The 17440-nt window shown below is 34.9% G+C and overlaps 1 protein-coding gene across 2 annotated transcripts in view; it reads left to right on the top strand.

Moving 5' to 3' along the window:
• Ncam2 (neural cell adhesion molecule 2) overlaps positions 1–17440 on the top strand; it is a 390993-nt gene that overhangs the window by 281931 nt on the left and 91622 nt on the right. For both annotated transcript variants that reach the window (XM_005068205.3, XM_005068206.4), the window contains exon 9: positions 10934–11084. In XM_005068205.3, coding sequence (XP_005068262.2) covers positions 10934–11084 — 151 coding nt within the window. The remainder of the gene's footprint in view (positions 1–10933; positions 11085–17440) is intronic.

Raw genomic sequence — 17440 nt, 5'->3', positions numbered from 1 at the left:
TAATGCCTATTTTCACTTATATTTTGAAACTGCAAGGTCTTAATACACAACTTAATAAGTTACTTTGTAGTTCTTGCCCTTCCTAATGCTGCATCCCTCTAATAGAGTTTCTCATGTTATGGTAAACCCCAATCATAAATTATTTTCTTTGGTACTGCATAACTATAATTTTGCTACTCTTATGAATTGTAGCATCAATATCTGTGTTTTCCAACGGTTTTCCTTAGGCAACACCTGAACAAGGACCATGTGATACCCAAAGTAATTGTGACCCACAAATTGAAAACCACATGTGACTGTGGTTAATGATCTCATTCCAGTACAAAACATCAAAACTTGTTCCCTCCCATCTAACTGCGTTTTAGTACCTCTTATCCAAACTACCTTCATACCTTGGCTTGTCTAGTACCCCAAGCATCAATATTTGGTAACTAATTAAGACTTTTCCTGCTTACATGAGGAGAGGGAACACAAGACATTTGTTATTCTCTGTCAGCCTTATTCCACTTGGCGTAATATCTTGCAGTTTTTTTCATTTTGCTGCAAACAGCAAGATTTGATTTTTTCATATTTCCAGTAATTGTACTGCCCAAGTACATCACATTTTCCTATATTTTCATGCATCAGTTCACATTTGAGTAGGTTCTATGTGTTTTCTACTGTGAACACTGCCATAATAAGCATTAGAGTGAAGTGTTATCTTGGTTTGATGATTTCATTTCATTTAACTATCCACCCAGATAGGGTGGCTGGTCACTTTGAAGTTACTATAGAAACCTCTACATCCTTCTTCATAATGGCTGTCCTCACTTACATTCCTGTCAGCAGTGTACCATCCTCCTAAACTTTCATCAGTATTTGTTACTTTTTGTCATTCTATGTTGTATACTGTATGACTACAAATGTACAGAAAACAAACAAAAAACCAAAGTAAGAGTATATCAATGTAAGACCCATTAGTGATAAGAACTATCTTCAACAGACCATGAACATCAGCAATTTATCTCTTGCCAGAACTTAAAAGTTCATTTATTCTTTGAAAATTTCATACATTATATGATGTGGAAGGCATAAAACTACAAGCAGTCCCTGGAGGTAGATGCATTAGTGGGGATACATTAAGATATTCAGATACAATTAAATTAAAGATGAGGAATATGGGAAATAGAAAAGTTCAACCACGGTTGGGTTGGGGATGGAGGAATTGGAAGATAAATGGAGAGGTAATAAAAATGAAGGGTGTGTGAGAAAGCACTTTGTGAGCAGATTATATACAAATCAAATGCCTTTAAATTCAGGAATATTTAATTAGAGTAAATAGTAGGACTCAGGTGACATGAATAGAATAGGAAGGATTTCCTCTTAATATTTTATATTATCTATTTCCTTGATGATTCCAATCAATATTTAAAATGCTTATTTCTATCAATTAACAGATAGATAGAAGATATAGATTTCTAAGAGATGGAAAAGCAGATGTATATATAGATACAAAGAAACAAAATGAAGGGTGATATCATTCTGCATCTCTCTTGTATATGGAACACATCTTAGAGTTATTCTCTATAAATTTCCCTCATGTTGCCTTTTACCCACACTCCAGTCAGGCTTTGATGATGCTGCCCTGTTGAAGCTCTGACATGGTTGCCATTTACCTTCTAAACCTAATGCTAAGCCACGAGTTCTTATTTTTCACTACATGGTAAGACAGTAATGATCCAGTAAAATCTCTTTTGATTGAACTGTGATTCTTCATTTTCTTGTGTTCCCTTGTTTGCTTCTCCCATAACACTTCTCCAAATATCTTAAATTCGCACTTGATCTCTGTTTAACCAAAGACATGTGTTTGGGTCCCACGCTTGGGCATCTCTAAGAGTAACCACCCCCTGAGTCTCATGACATTTAACCAACAGCAAGATTCTGAAGGCTGCCAAATGCCACGTTGGACCTCTCCACTGAATAACTCCATTTCTATATTAAATAAACATGAACTATCCAGTCCAAACATGACAGTTTCTTATCTACTCACTTATTCTTTATTCATATTAGTCTCATTAAATTTTCCTACCATCATAAATGGTCTAAATTCTTGAATAAATTCAATTCCTGTCTATTATTTTAACCACAGTCATTATTGTAGCAATTTTATCCTGACTCAGTATCGCCTTATTGTTGCCTTGATCTAAGGTATTATCATCACTAGAAAAGTTAATGCAATAAATACCAAGAGGTTTCAATATATCTAGCTTCTTCCATGTTTTCTCATTAAAATAGCTTCTTCCATGTTTTCTCATTAAAATAGCTATTACCATCCATTTTGGTAAAACCATCCAATTTAACTCCTCTTTTAGAAACTGTTCTCATTCTCATAGGATTCACAACCCTCTTCTGTTTTCTGCATTTGTCTCCTCATCCATTTAATCTTGTTTTTCCTTATCTCCTACATTACAATAACTTAATTTAATCAAGTGAAACTTAACAAATCTCCTTCAATCCATATATACTGCAAATTGTACTGTCATATCAAATATATAAAGCTTGATAAATTGCCCTACATTTTGAATCATAAGTATGGTGATAATATTAAGAGTTTCAAATTGTGTTTAGGTTTTTTGAGAGTCCTTTAAATGATGAACCAAAGTGGTATTATATTCTACTAAATTTTATAAATGTAGTAAATATCGTAATTTTCACATTGAGTGTTAGATCCTTTTGATAAATTATATATATATAAAATTGAGGAGAGTGTAATTTAGCAGCCAAAAAAAGAAATAGCTTAAATATTGAAATATGGATAAAATAATATACCATTTTGGCACTTTTGATCTCTACAATTAATTTTGAAGTTTACAATACCTAAAAGATTGCTAATTTTTTAAATAATTTAGTTATCAAAATTTCAGACCAAATGAAATCTTGGGTTGTCCATGCATCTACTTATTAAACATATAATGAATATAAATTCCTTTACTTGCATTGAGAACTAATAATTTTTATGTGTAAGATAAGATCATTTGGGACACACTAACTTATGTACAAGTTCACAGAAGTAGGAGATCTCCAAGTCATATAGCTGCATCCTTTTTTAAGAGTTACAGATGAGAAGTTAATAAAGGTTTATTATGACTTTTTCCATCACTTACTATATTATAGGGAATAACTTCTCTTTCTGGCTTGATTACCACCCTGATACAGTATACTGTATTTTTTTATCCATTCAAAAGTGTAATTTTGATATATCTTCATAACACTAACAACATGTTGCCTTTTACTATAATTAGTGAATACTTTTCAAATCTGTATTTCCCTACACTATTAGGAATACAGGTTCTTCCTTACATGTTATGTTTTCTTATAGCAATGCAAAAATCCGGACTCCCTCATATGCTCCAGACACATTTCACCAAACTTTTCCCTGATAATAATGCATCCAGTTCATTTCTATCATCTAGAAATTAGTATGCATGACTGGATAACTTCATCATAAACCACTTTGGCATGTCATTTTAGATAACATTAGAATAAGGAATATAATGAATAAATATAAGATATTGCAAATGATTTGATGTTGTACTTCTTTCTATGGCTAGTGGTATAAGTTCATTTCTCCCATGCAAGGGAATTCTTATGTTAAACCTTCTAGATGTTATCCTTTTATGCATGTATATTTATACTAACACACACAGATAAAACATAGCAACCAAATTTGCAGCTTTTTCTTATTTACATTGTTATATATTACTCTAGTTTCCATGTTACACTGCTTTAAAACTTCTTTCTTTGTCAACTGAGTGTCTACCAATTAAGGAAGTTCAGTTTCTTTGGACTTTATTTTCCCAATCTTCCATCTTGAGATATGTAAAATATTGTCTTTTCATTTATAATTATTTTATTAAATGAATTGATATCCACAGTAATGTAGAAAACCTATTCTTTCATTTTGGCATTTGTAATCACGTGCTTATAAGTGAAGATTTTATCACTAGTGTTTGTTTTTATGTATGAGACACTGTCTTTATCTAACATCCCTGCACCACTTTACATCCTAAAGAGCAATGTGTCTATATCTAATATTTCCACACCCTCACCTCATTTGAAAGCGTGTCTGTCCTTTTGTTATAGCCTTGTAAGGAGATGGGATATCCACAGTGGCATTTTCATGAAGATTAATGGAGTTCACCTTCTTTTTTTCTCCCCCTTTTAAATTTAAATTAGAAACAAGCTTCTTTTACATGTCAATCCCAGTTCCCTCTTCCTTCCCTCCTCCCCCATGCCCCTTCATGATCCTCAATCCCATCCATTCCCATTCTGCTTCCCCAGGAGGGTGAGGCCTTTCGTGGGGGATCTTCAAAGTCTGTCATATCATTTGGAACAGGGTCTAGCCCCCCTCCTTGTGTCTAGGCTCAGAGAGTATCCCTCCAGTTGGAGTGGAATCCCAAATTCCATTCATATACTAGGGATAAATACTGATCCACTACAAGAGGTTCAATAAATTAACCAGACCTACTAATTGACACCCACATTCAGGGGGCCTGGAACAGTACTATGCTGGTTTCCCATCTAGCAGTCTGGGGTCCATGAATTCACCCTTTTTCAGGTCAGCTGTTTTTGTGGGTTTCTCCAGCCTGGTCTTGACCTCTTTTCTGATCACTCCTTTCTCACTGAGACTGGGTTCCAGAGTTCAACTCAGTGTTTAGCTGTGGGTGTCTCTTTCTACTTCCATCAGCTACTGGATGAAGGCTCTAAGATTGCATATAAGACAGTCATCAATCTCATTATCAGAGAAGGGCACTTAAGATAGCCCCTCAACTGAAGAATGTATGAAGACATTGTGGTACATTTACACATTGAAATGCTACTCAGGGGCAAAAAAAACCAATGTAATCTTGTAAATTGCAGGAAAATGGATGGAACTAGAAGAAACCATCCTGATTGATGTAACCTAGTCACACAAAGACAAAAATTGTATGTACTCACTAATATATGGATTTTAGACATAAAGCAAAGGAGTATCAGCTATAATCCACACCGCCAGAGATCTAGGAAACAAGGAGGACTCTATGAGTGACACACATTGTCCCCCAGAGAAGAGGAAAGGGACAAGATATTCACCATCTTTTATGATGATATTTCACTTCCTTCAGTATTGTAGATTCCTTTGTACAGTTTTGTGTGTTGTTACTTCTTTTAACTCCTTCATGAGCTATAGGATTTGCCATCTCCACGGATGTTACATCAGTTCAATGAATATTTTGTTTTCTCTTTCAAGTATTAGTTTATATCTTTTATTTCCTTCCCACATTCCCAACTCTTTAGCTTAAGCCAGGCTAACTTTGTGGGTGTACAACTCCACAGAGATCCAGGTTTAGTTTAATGTAATTTGTAAGTGACCTTAAAATCTATGACAATTTTAAACATGAAACATCAAGTTTACTTAATGTGGCTCTTACATTATCATTATTTGTTTCTCACAATATTGACAAATTATACCTACTTAATATGTTCCTCCTATTTGTAAGCCACTTTTCTTGTTATACTTAGTATTATCTACACTAGTATGGGCTGTAATTTGCTATCCTTTCCTCTGAAGCTTCACCCTGGGAGTCTAGTGACTGTGCTCTTCGTAGACACTGTTATATCTCTGGAACCTAGAATAGTGTTTATGGTATGTCTTTAATAATATGTAGTTTAACATCAAGGAAAATATGGAGATTATGGTGCATCTAGAAAAAAGTTTTGAGAGCTCCATAATGACACAAAATTTACATACAGCTTCTATCACTTTATAAACATTTGAATGGTATCAGAGAACTACTATTATTATATGTGATACCTTTTATAAACTGCAGTTTAATTCTTACACTTTTCAATAAACTATTGATTGTAAATATAAGGAAAGATAATGGTATTAGACCCTATGGAAAAAATAACATTAGGGATTTTTATTACCCATCTTACTCTTTATTACATGTATTTATGTTTTCAAGGTGAAATGTAATTACACCAAAGGTCACTCCATGAAGTGAAAATAGGAAGGAAACTATGACGCATGGAGGGAGCCAGGAGGAAAGAAAATTAATGCTAATAGTATACAGAGATCTTGCTCAGAACAAAGAGACTGTTTCTGCTTAAAATTCCGGATACATCCACTAGAACTGGTCAATGAACTATTCATATAAGGCTTAAAAATTAGACAATTCATTGGTAACGGACTTGGAAGTGTGTTCCTGCCGATGTGTTTAGCAGTTCTGCTTTGTCTTAATGTCTTAATATTTGAAGCCGAGTTTAAGTGGCATCAATAGGAATGCACTCCTATTAAAAATGAGGCTAGCAGCAGGGCCCAGTGTTCTGCAATCTTCTTTGTTTCTATGGTCAGGCATTCTTCTCACCAGCCTGAACCAGAAGATTTGCCCTCATGCACCAGTAGAGACTTTTGTTTCTCGTGTATGCCTTTGAGATACCTGCTTTGAATTATTTTCTCAGCACCATCCATTTATCATCGTTTTAAAACTTTAATGCACATTTTAGGTATTCAGTGAGCATCAGTCTGATTCTACCAGATTCATCTGTAATCCTTATATGAAGTTGTGGTATTCTCCAGGGTGAATTATTTTTATGGTACTTTGATATTCTCCCTGAAGCTGGGATCTCACTAAGGAAAAAGCCTATTCTATTTGTGATCAGCACTGCCTGTGGAAAGTCTGCTTATCATAGGATAAGTGAAGAAAGTACAGAGTTGTGGAGGAGCAGGTGACTTGGTTCATAGAGCTCCCAAATCCCAAAAGACTGCGTCACTGAAACAGACACTCCGTGGAAGCTGAAGACACAGCAGTTCAAAGTCAGACCGGGCTTTGCAATGACGCCGAGACAATTAATAAATAAGCACTGAAAACATTAAGAAAACTAAAAATCATTAAGTTTTCAAAGAAGCTGTGGTACAAAAGACAAAAGCAGAAGAGTTGTCATCTCAAATATGTGCCATGTGATACATGGATTCTGAATTTGTAATGAAGGTCAAGGTCATTTCACAACATAAATATAAGGGATTTTTTCATCTTTTTTGTAGAAAAAGAGAGGTACTTTTATAGTATCAATAGTTTTATTGTAACAACTGGTAAAAATATTAGATTTTTAACTAAATCTAGATGATAGCAGTCTGTAGTTACTCAGTAATAGATCATTTGAAACAACAGCAGGCTCTATGTATAATCCTTTTATAAAATTATGGGACGGTTACACAGTAAGCCTCTCTTAAATGACCTTCTAGAAAGGCAAAGGAGGAAACATTGAATCAAACTGCAGGGAGTTCATTTCTATGAAGGGCAGAGATGATAATGTACAGGCAGACACTTTCCTTTCTAATCATCTTACTCCATTCAGTGGTAGAACCTGGAAGTACCAGATAGGCAGCTAAAATGCCCATTAACCTGTCACAATCAAATATCAGATGTCTTAAATGAATCTTCAAGCAGTGTTGAAAGAAAGCCAAGATATAAATGAATTTTCTCTTAGATTTGTGTAATGCCTTTTTGTAGCACAAAGAGAGAGATGTCCTTTTTAATGTCAGATATAAGAAGGAATGACTTTGGTCTTCTAGTTTAATGCCCATAGTGAACTTTACAAAGCTTTAGTTAGATCTGAAAATGACTTAGTTTTCCATGAACCACATATTTTTAAGAGTCTTTCTTACTTACAAAGTGTATGTTATGCTTTTATAATTATATTAAAAACAAGCATTTTCACTATGGATTGATGTTAACTTTGCATACAGTATGAGGATTTTTAAAGTCAAATTAAATTCCATATAATATACTATGGGCTATAACAAAGGGAACACATTTTTTTAGGAACAAATGAAATCTTAAAACTCACTTTTAAATAATGTTGACAAATAATGCCCTTGCTAACAGAACAGATATTGTACACTGACATTTCAAGGAAAATAATTAATGTGTTGTATTAAATGTTATAATGGTTTTTGGCCTGCATGTGACTATGTACCGTGGTCATGTAGTGCTTGCAGCGACCACAAGAGGGTGCTGGATCCCCCGGGACTGCAGTTATGGAGAGTTGTGAGTAGGAATATTGACCTTGGAGCTTGAATTTTGGGTCATCTGGAAGAGCATCCAGTGAGCTCTCTCGCTGAATATCTCTCTGACTTTATCATTTGCATCATTAACACTATAACTGCCTGCTACATTCTAATAAACTCCAATACAAGCCCTTAACCGATAATAAATAACAATAAGTATTTCTCTATTTAGCCACTTGTAGATAACTTAATTTTGTTTACAAAATTATTGGAATACATTTTTCTGTAGTAAACACTATTTTATGGTTTATGGTAATAAAACAAAACTGAAATTTCTCACATTTATTCAATTATAATTTTACTATATATTATAGGGTCTGGAATTTGAAAAATAGTTTAGTAAAAAGCATTGTTCCCAAGCAAAATGTAGAGGTCAAAAGTGTTGTACTCATTTTTCAAGCAAACAAGACTCTCTTGAATAGTAAATGAAGGCTGGTCAGTAAATTAAAAGATGGACAGAGGGATATTACTGTGTAAATATGGATGCTAGAAGCAATGAAGGTGAAATAGTCTGAGACAAGGGTGTGAGAGTGTGCAGAGACAGCACAGGACATTCAGGACAGTAAAAGTAATTTGGAATAATTTAAGTTGATGGTATTCAAACCGTAAAATGTGCTCGGACAGAAAGGTGATAACACACCGAGGTTCTTAACTGTCAGGCAGTAGGACTGGAGTTTACAGGGAAAGTGATGATATTTGCAGTTATACAGCCACGGTGAGAAGAAATAGTCATGAACTTATTTTGAGAAATAAAAAAATTGCTGATAAAAATATTCCTAGTAACATAAGAAATGCTTTCAGAATTTGATATGGTCTTAGTCAGAGAACATAGGAAATATATCTACGCATTCTGCAGAGTTTGAAAGTTATTCTGGGTAGCATTCAACAATGTGCCTGCTCCCTCTGAAATCAGGAGACACATATCAGTGTCTCCCAAAGAGGTACAAGTAGAGACCAGACAGCTGGGTCGCAGAGCAGATCAAGTGACTGACACAAAGTTACTGGGAAAGAAAGATGATAGCTGAGGTAGGTGACATCTCCAGATACTCGACATTTAGAAAATTCATCAATGAAATAAATTTAAAAATAACTGTCTAAGTCCAAGCATATGATACTGTGCAGGACATGCCAAAAGTTCTGATCATGGAAAGAAAACAGGTCTCACTGAGATATTTGAAGGAGATACTTTGAAACATTTGTGTGACTGTGGACATGATAACATTTTAATTCCCTAACTAAGAGGAGTACCACAAATCTGTGGACAACCAGGGTTACACAGAGGACTTTATCTGAAAACAAAGTGAAAGAGTCCAGGCACAATCATTCCAATTGGAATGTATATCAAATACCTAGTGTTCTTAAAGAAAAATAGCTGCTTCTGAAGATCCTGGTGAGGAGAGGCCTTGGGAGGAGAAAGAATAGAGAAATCATCAGCTTAGATGCCGCCAGGACTGTGAAGAAAAGAAAATGCAGAAAGGCATCTGGGGATGCTTCAAAGTCAGGTGTCTGCATGGACAGTGTAAGGCATAGCCAGAGACAGGAAAACATGAGAAACCTGGAGAATTGGAGGCACCGTGAAACCTGGAGAAGTGGAGGCACCGTGAAAACAAAGAGGAAGAAATGCTTACTGAAGGGAAGGATAGTTCTGCTGGATAAGACATGAACACTTGCTCCTGAAGGGTCAAGAGATCCCTGTGCAATTGTGGAGAGTGAGTTATTTACCTTGTGTAGGAAATTTATGAGATGACATTTTGCCTTTCTCATTCTTTTTAAATTGTATGAATTCTTTCTTTTTGTTGACGTTCTTTTCTTCAGTTTAATAATTTGGCTTGATAACGTAATATTTTCTTTAAACATGCTGGGTTTTTTATGAGTGAGAAAGTAAATTTTTGGTGTAGAAATCATTATCAAAGTTGTTTGAGAAGATTGCTTTTTCTGATAGAAGATACATTCTAAGTAACCTGTCAGCATCTGACTATGTAACAACTACATCAATAAAAATACAAAACAAAAATGAATCGTACTCTGCCCCATAATCAATTTAATGTTGGATAGAAGAATTTTTCTCATGAATTGAAGTTTGATGACACTACAATAATGGTAAAATTTCAGAAATATATAGACATTTACTTTAATTTCTGTCACATAAGGAATCACCCACAAAGAGAAAAAAAGAAGGGAGCACACAGCCTCCACAAGTCTGCAGCAGGTCCACCGAGTATATGTTATAGCTTTCAGTTTAGTGATTTTACAGGACTCCTTAGTGTGTGCATGAGAGGGCACTTGGCTCTCATGCCTTCTCTTGGGCTGTTTTCCTTCTGTTGATTTGCCTTGTTCAGCTTCAGTGGCCTTTTGTTTGTTGTAGATGATTATATTTTATTTTGTTATGTTTTATTGTTATCTTTTAGAATCCCGTTCTTTTCTAATGAGAGAAAGAAAGGGAGTAGATCCAGGAGGCAGGAGGAGTGGAGGGAAGGAGATCTGTATCCGGATGTGTTATATGGGAAAATAAACTATTTTCTACTAAAGGAGAAAAAATTAAAAATAACAGCCAAAAGATAACTAAAAGTGATGGATAAAATATTGTGAAAGGATACCTTGTATGTAAGTGCCCTGTGGGCAGGTTATCATGTAAAATGAGAAGATGGATACCACAAAGTAGCAAGTACAGAAACTCTACCATAAATCAGCAAATACAGAAACTCTGCTCTTAGGTTTTTAAATGAGTTGTCGGCATGCTTTCATTCATATGCTGACATGACAAACGTGATGAATCTGTACTTCACTTTCCATCAACACAAATAAACTCTAGCTTTTTTTTTCCTGCGTCTTTGTGAACAGAGCCCAGATGGCCGTATCGAAGTCAAAGGGCAGCGTGGCCACTCGTCATTGCACATCAGAGATGTGCAGTTATCGGATTCAGGGAGATATGACTGTGAGGCTGCGAGCAGGATTGGTGGGCACCAGAGGAGCATGCACCTTGACATTGAATGTAAGTCACACTCAGTGTGTGTTGTAATTATGGTAATTTGAGCTGGTTTGACGTTTATACGACACTCTAAATGGATAGTTAGAACATTTCTTTTCAATATTTAATGCATAGCTTTAGGAGGAAAGAATCCATTCAGTCAGCTATTAGAGATAACTAGTGGAAGTTCTTGCACATTTCACAGTGATTTCTACTTATTGAACTATCAGAAAATAGTGACTACTCTCCTTTGAAATATTTGAATGAAAATGCTAGATCAACTGATGCATACTTGTTTTTGATAATCAAATTCTTAAACCATGTTTCTGTTTGTGTGTGCCAGCATGCACGTGTATGTCTCTGTGTAGGTGCATGTTTGTGTTCATAAGCCAAAGTCCTAGATATGTAGTTGTGTTTTCATTACTTCTGCATTTTGTTGAATTAATTGGCATCAACATAATATATAAAATACAGTGATATTTGTCAAACATTATACTTCATCAAAATGTGCTTATTGTCTGTAAATTATGAATTTTAAAAGTGTAATTATAAAAGAAACTGTAAATGGTTTTCATGACTAGGTGAGTCCAAGACTATGTGGAATCCTATAACTACATGCGTAAAGAGTAATATAATATATTTCTATTCATGTTATTAAAAGAGAAGAAATGTAAGGTCATTTTCAGCAATTACTTGTGAATTAGGAATTCTGAATGCTAGCTGACACCTGAAGAACATTAACTGTCTTTTTGAACTGTTTGAAGCACTCTTGTTTACAAAATAGTTTATCATGGTATTTTCACTACATAAAAATTCATAGAAAGTAATAATACCTGTTAGTCATGATACAGCTCATATTGAGAATTTCTTTCAAAAAAGAAACAAGCTCAGTGTGAATAAACTCCATCATTTACATACTTAACCAGCTGTGCTAATAACAGTTTCAAGAAAGCTATTTTGCTAACATCACAAGCATCTTAACAATTAGCCCCACAAAAGTTTTGAATGGCTAATAACGCACAAACCTCAGTTACATGCCTTCTTCTGAGACATATCTGGTCTATTCATTTGTCCTTTTCTAAATCAGGTTGATTCCTGTTGATTAACGTGCGTTCCGTATGTACTTTGTCGTTTACTTCTTTATGAAGCCTTTGGTTTGCACAGAGTTCCTCTACTGTGTGATGTGCTCTGCTCACTCACTCTCATGCCCGTATGTGCATCAATAGAGTATCAAATTCTCATTGTTACCATATGGTTAGAATTTATATATCTTCAGTCATTTAATATGCTTGTTGTTTTTGAAGTTAGATGTTAAAGAATAACATGTGCAAATATATCTTTATCTATCATACATATTTAAATTCTTTTTTCATAGCCAAATTGCAATCTATGAAATATATAATGCTGAAGTTTTATTGCTACATTTTACCTCATACTTGATTTTGCTATGACTCTTCACATCTATAATTCCTTCTTCAGCTTTGGAAATTTAATTTTATGCTAAATTTTAAGATTCATTTTTAGTTCACTTTGAAAACTATCTTCTTTCTTTTTCAAAGCATATATCTAGATGACAAATGCTTTCTTTTTCTGAAAGTTTGACAATGATTGATGATAAACTATTTAAAAATTGTCAATTTTATATTTTAATTGATATATATTTTGTATTTGTTTTCTATTTTGCTGATGTTTGTCTTACCTTATTATTCCCCTAATTTTATAATTTATAGATTCACTTTACTCTTTGTATTAAGTTTTTTAATGTGACATCTTAGGTAAGTTATTTAATATATTTCATATTTTATAAAGCAGACATATAACAATCACTATTTCTTACAATGTTTTAACCAAATTCCAAACACTGACATTTGTTGAATTCTTATGCATTCCAGTAACCCCTCTTTATTAGCTAATATTTGAATATTGTTAAGGAATACTTAGAGTGAAATTTGTTTACAACATTATATAAACCTTAGAGTATTCATCTTAACCATTTACAGATATTTTCAAGAACTGAAGAGAAAGCCATAGCATCTTTTTGGTCTGCCCGCATCCTTAACGCTCTAAAGCTACTCACCCTGATTGTGATTGTTCTCCATTCCTTTTGCATTTGCATGTGTCGTTGTGTAGTTCCCTACACATGATTCTGCCTCAGTCTGTAGTTCAAGCTGAGCAGGAACTCATGGCAATCCTTATCCATCTACCTATAGAGGGCTGGGGTTGCAAGTGTGTGCATTCCCACTGAGGTTTCTTTTCATATTGTGTATAATGTTGATTTCCAGAAAACTCAGTTCCTGAACAAATTTTCTGGTTTTGGTGAGAATTTTCTTTGACTTTTCTCCAATGAGATGGTTCCTCTGTCTTGTAGCCTATGTTTCTAAAGAGAAATTTATATAATTTTCTCTGCTTTTCCTTGGAAAATTTATATCTTTTTTCAATTTGAGGTTATGTATTACCTTCATTATTTATCAGTTTCATTAGAATGTGTCCAGATATGAGCTTCTTTGAATTCCCCCAACATGATGTACCGAAATACTTCAAACTATGGAATTACAGTTGTCAGCATGCTTGAATAGTTTGGTGTCAGTTCAAGACATAAGTAATCCACCTAAATGCTCTTTCATCTGTGGCTATGCATACATACATGTACACATGGTCTCATGCACACACACACACACACACACACACACACACACACAAAGTTATAAGTATGAGATCTTTTAAAATTATCTCAGAGGTCAGTGAGATACTTTTGAAACTTCGGTATTAGATATCTGGAAATTAGTTCATTTAATTTGTTTTACATTAATTTATCAGACAACCCAGTAGCCGATTCCATGTTATAGAGGCCACACAGTGACTGCTTTGTTCTACTGTAGATATTATTTAATTTTAATAATTACCACAATTTATATTGCTACTTTCTTTGGTGTTCATTTAAAGCTTTGGTCTGTTGGCTTTAGTCTGACCAGTGAAAGGAAAAGTTTCAGGCTTTTAGACATTTCTGTGGCATTCTACACAGTATTTTGGCACTGCCATTTCTGAAAGCCACACAGGATTACCTTCATTCCTTTCCTCATGGGCTGGCTCCTTTCAAAGAATCTCTGCCCTTCTGGACTTGCTACATCTAGATTGCTTAGACTGGTACAGACTGAACAAAACCTGAGAAAAGGCAAACACACTAGATACAGGACAGCAGTGGGTTTGTTTTTGTTTGTTTGTTTTGTTATTTTCCCTTATGATCTCTCTGATTTTACTTTATTGTTTACAGAGTCATCATATTGTTTTCTATTTTTTAAGCAGAATATGGATATATGTCTTTAACCCCACCGCCACCCAGTGTTGAAACTTTTTTTTTAATTAGAAACAAGCTTACTTCACATGTCAATTCCAGCTCCCTCTCTGTCCCATCCTCTCCCCTCAGGCCCCTTAGCCACCCACCCAATCCCCACTATGTTCCCCAGAGTCTGTCATTTCATTCAGGGAAGGGCCTAGCGCCTCCCCCAAGAGTTCAGGCTGCGAGAGCATCCCTGATTGTGGCATGGACACCCAAAGTCCTTTTGTATGCCTGGGATAAATACTGATCCAAGGCCCCATAGATTGCTTAGGCCTCCTCACTGAAACCCACATTCAGGAAGTCTAGATCAGTTTCATGCTGGCCTCCCAGCCATTAGTCTGGGGTCCAAGACAAATTCTTATAAGCCTATGGAAACAGGCAATGGTGGAACTGATATTGGGTCATCAATGACATACATAGCACCACCCTATGTTCTGTTTCATCTATTTCATTATGTTCATCTCATAATTAAAGTAGCCATGTGTGGTGGTTCACTTGCATACACAACATTCAAGAAGCTGTGGCATGAGAATCACTATAATTTTAAGGCATGGACTACTTAAAACACTCTAATTTTGATAGGGTTATTGATCAATTATTGAATATAACTGCTTGCTAACATAGTAAGCATACCTATATGCACTAACTTTTATAGGAGACTATATAACTTAATAATTAAAACAGTAGAGTGAGAATTATAATTATCATTTTGAATGTAGTCACATTAATTTACAACAAAGAGCACAAAAGTAATACAACACAAAGTATGAATTATGATCAAGGAAATCTATCAATAATAGGGTTTTTAAGTAATAAAAAGTTATAGTAATACACTGATGAGCACTTGAGAGGCCATGAAAATGACTGTCTTAAAGAACACTCATACAGTACATATGTCTGACATCCTTCTATCATACACCTTTGAGTAGAGAACTGCAAGAAGATGATGGAAATTTTAAGCATTACAAAGTGTGACAAGTAGCTACCATAGAAGTCTTTCTGCAAACCAAACATACAATTTTAAAGTGTCCATACAGTTGTAAAGAATCAAGCCAGTTCTAATTGGAAACCTGTGTCATTTACTACAGTAGCACCGATATGAGAGTGTTAAAAGATAAAGCTCTTGTGTTTTTAAAGCAAGCAGATTTCTTGGCATTCTGCCTGTTCATTTGGGATGTTTCAAAGGCGTCACCTTATTCTGAAGCCAGAGTTGAACTGAAGTTGTAATTTAGAAAACAAAAGAGATAACATGCCTAAGTCCTGTGTTTTATATAGTATGTCTGATTCTGATTAGCTTGTCATTACATTCTGTGTCTAATTATTACATATTAACTAATAATTAGACTTAATTCTTTTGTGATAAATTTAATTTAACAGTCATAAGTTAAGAAATATTGAGTCTTTTCACAATTCCTTTTTTCTAATTTATTATTTTTAAATTTTAAAACCATCTTATTTTACATACCAATCCCAGCTCCCTCTCCCTCTCATCCTTCCTGTGCTTCCGCCAACTTCTCCCCTCCCCAACCCCATCCACTCCCCTTGGAGGGCAATGCCTCCCATGGGGTATCAACAGTCTGTCCCATCTCTTGAGGTAGGCTCAAGGCTCCCCCCATCCCTATATCTAGGCTGAGAAAGGATTCCCTCCATAGGGAATAGACTCCAAAAAGACAGATCATGCACTAGGGATAAATACTGATTCCACAGCTAGTGGCCCCACAAACTGCCCAAACCACTCAGATTCAGAGGGCCTAATTCTGTTTTTATGCAGCTTCTCCAGCATGTCAGTATGCATCCTCCTCATCGGTTTTTAATACACAGTTTATATAACAACAATTATAAATGCACTTTCTCCTGCACTATAATGATAATTTGCAATGTCAAATACATTCTAAAATTAGGTGGACATAAATAATCTTATAACTCAGGTTCATGCTGATTGCATATTTTCAAGCTATCATGCTTTCATGGCATTAAAAGATGTGCATTATTGTGTAATTATTTGCTCAAAATTTTACATTCCTAAACTATCACTATGCCTCTATAGAATAGATAATGTATGCATTTTAGTCATAGCCTATAGTTTATATTGTTGACTAAATTATGACCCTAACATTTATAGTCACACAATCTCTTTTAACACTGAAACTTTAAAGGGGGGTGCTTACTTGCATATATAAATTTGTTCTCCCGAACACAACAACCTAGGTTACATATGTAGTATGCTGCTTTAGACAAGAAAACAAAGGAAACATGAAGTGTATCTCTTCCTCCAAAGCCTCTAAAGAGAAGATCATTTCAAAAAAAGAATGATGTAATCCTCCACTCATCATCTGAAGTTTTGTTTTCTCAAATGCTCTATGTACTTCCTGTGAATATGCAAAAAATCACATTTTAGTGGTTTATATTACAATGGTTATTATAATTTCCCCTCTTTCTGACAGGTGTTATATGCTTCACATCAAAACTTATTAAAATATATTTCAAAGCATCTGGAATGAACAATTTTAAAAGAACTTTAGGAAATGTCCATGTCTTGAAATATCAAACTTTAAAAACCAACAATTTTCAAACATGATTATAAGATCATGCCTTATGACTAACTGCTGACTTGGCATTTCTTCCTAAGATCTGTTTAATGCACCATATGCACTTTGAAGCAGGGCATCAGTTCTCTTCAGAAAATCGAGTGTCTTCTTGACCCTGGGATTATTCTGATTTCCTTCCTATTACTACAAAAAAAACTCTGTCCAAGGCAACTAAAAATGGAAAGGATTCATTTTGTCTTCCAACTGGAGATCACAGATCATTCATTAAAGGATGCCACTTAAGGAATTCAGGATGCACACAGAAGCATTGCCTACGACCCTGAGGAAAGGCTGGTGCTTAGCTAGATTTCCTGGACAGATCAGGATGGTATCATTGATTCTCCTGCCTCAATTAATAGTCATGTCAAAATCAAAATCCAAAGGACACGCTAAAGGCCATCCTGCTCTGTGCAATTCTTCATTCAGGACTTTCTTCACAGACAAGTCTCAGGTTC

The sequence above is a fragment of the Mesocricetus auratus genome, unplaced genomic scaffold (genome assembly GCF_017639785.1).
Source record: "Mesocricetus auratus isolate SY011 unplaced genomic scaffold, BCM_Maur_2.0 Super-Scaffold_100008, whole genome shotgun sequence".
Lineage (NCBI taxonomy): Eukaryota > Metazoa > Chordata > Mammalia > Rodentia > Cricetidae > Mesocricetus > Mesocricetus auratus.
This window is presented reverse-complemented; position numbering and strand designations above follow the sequence as displayed.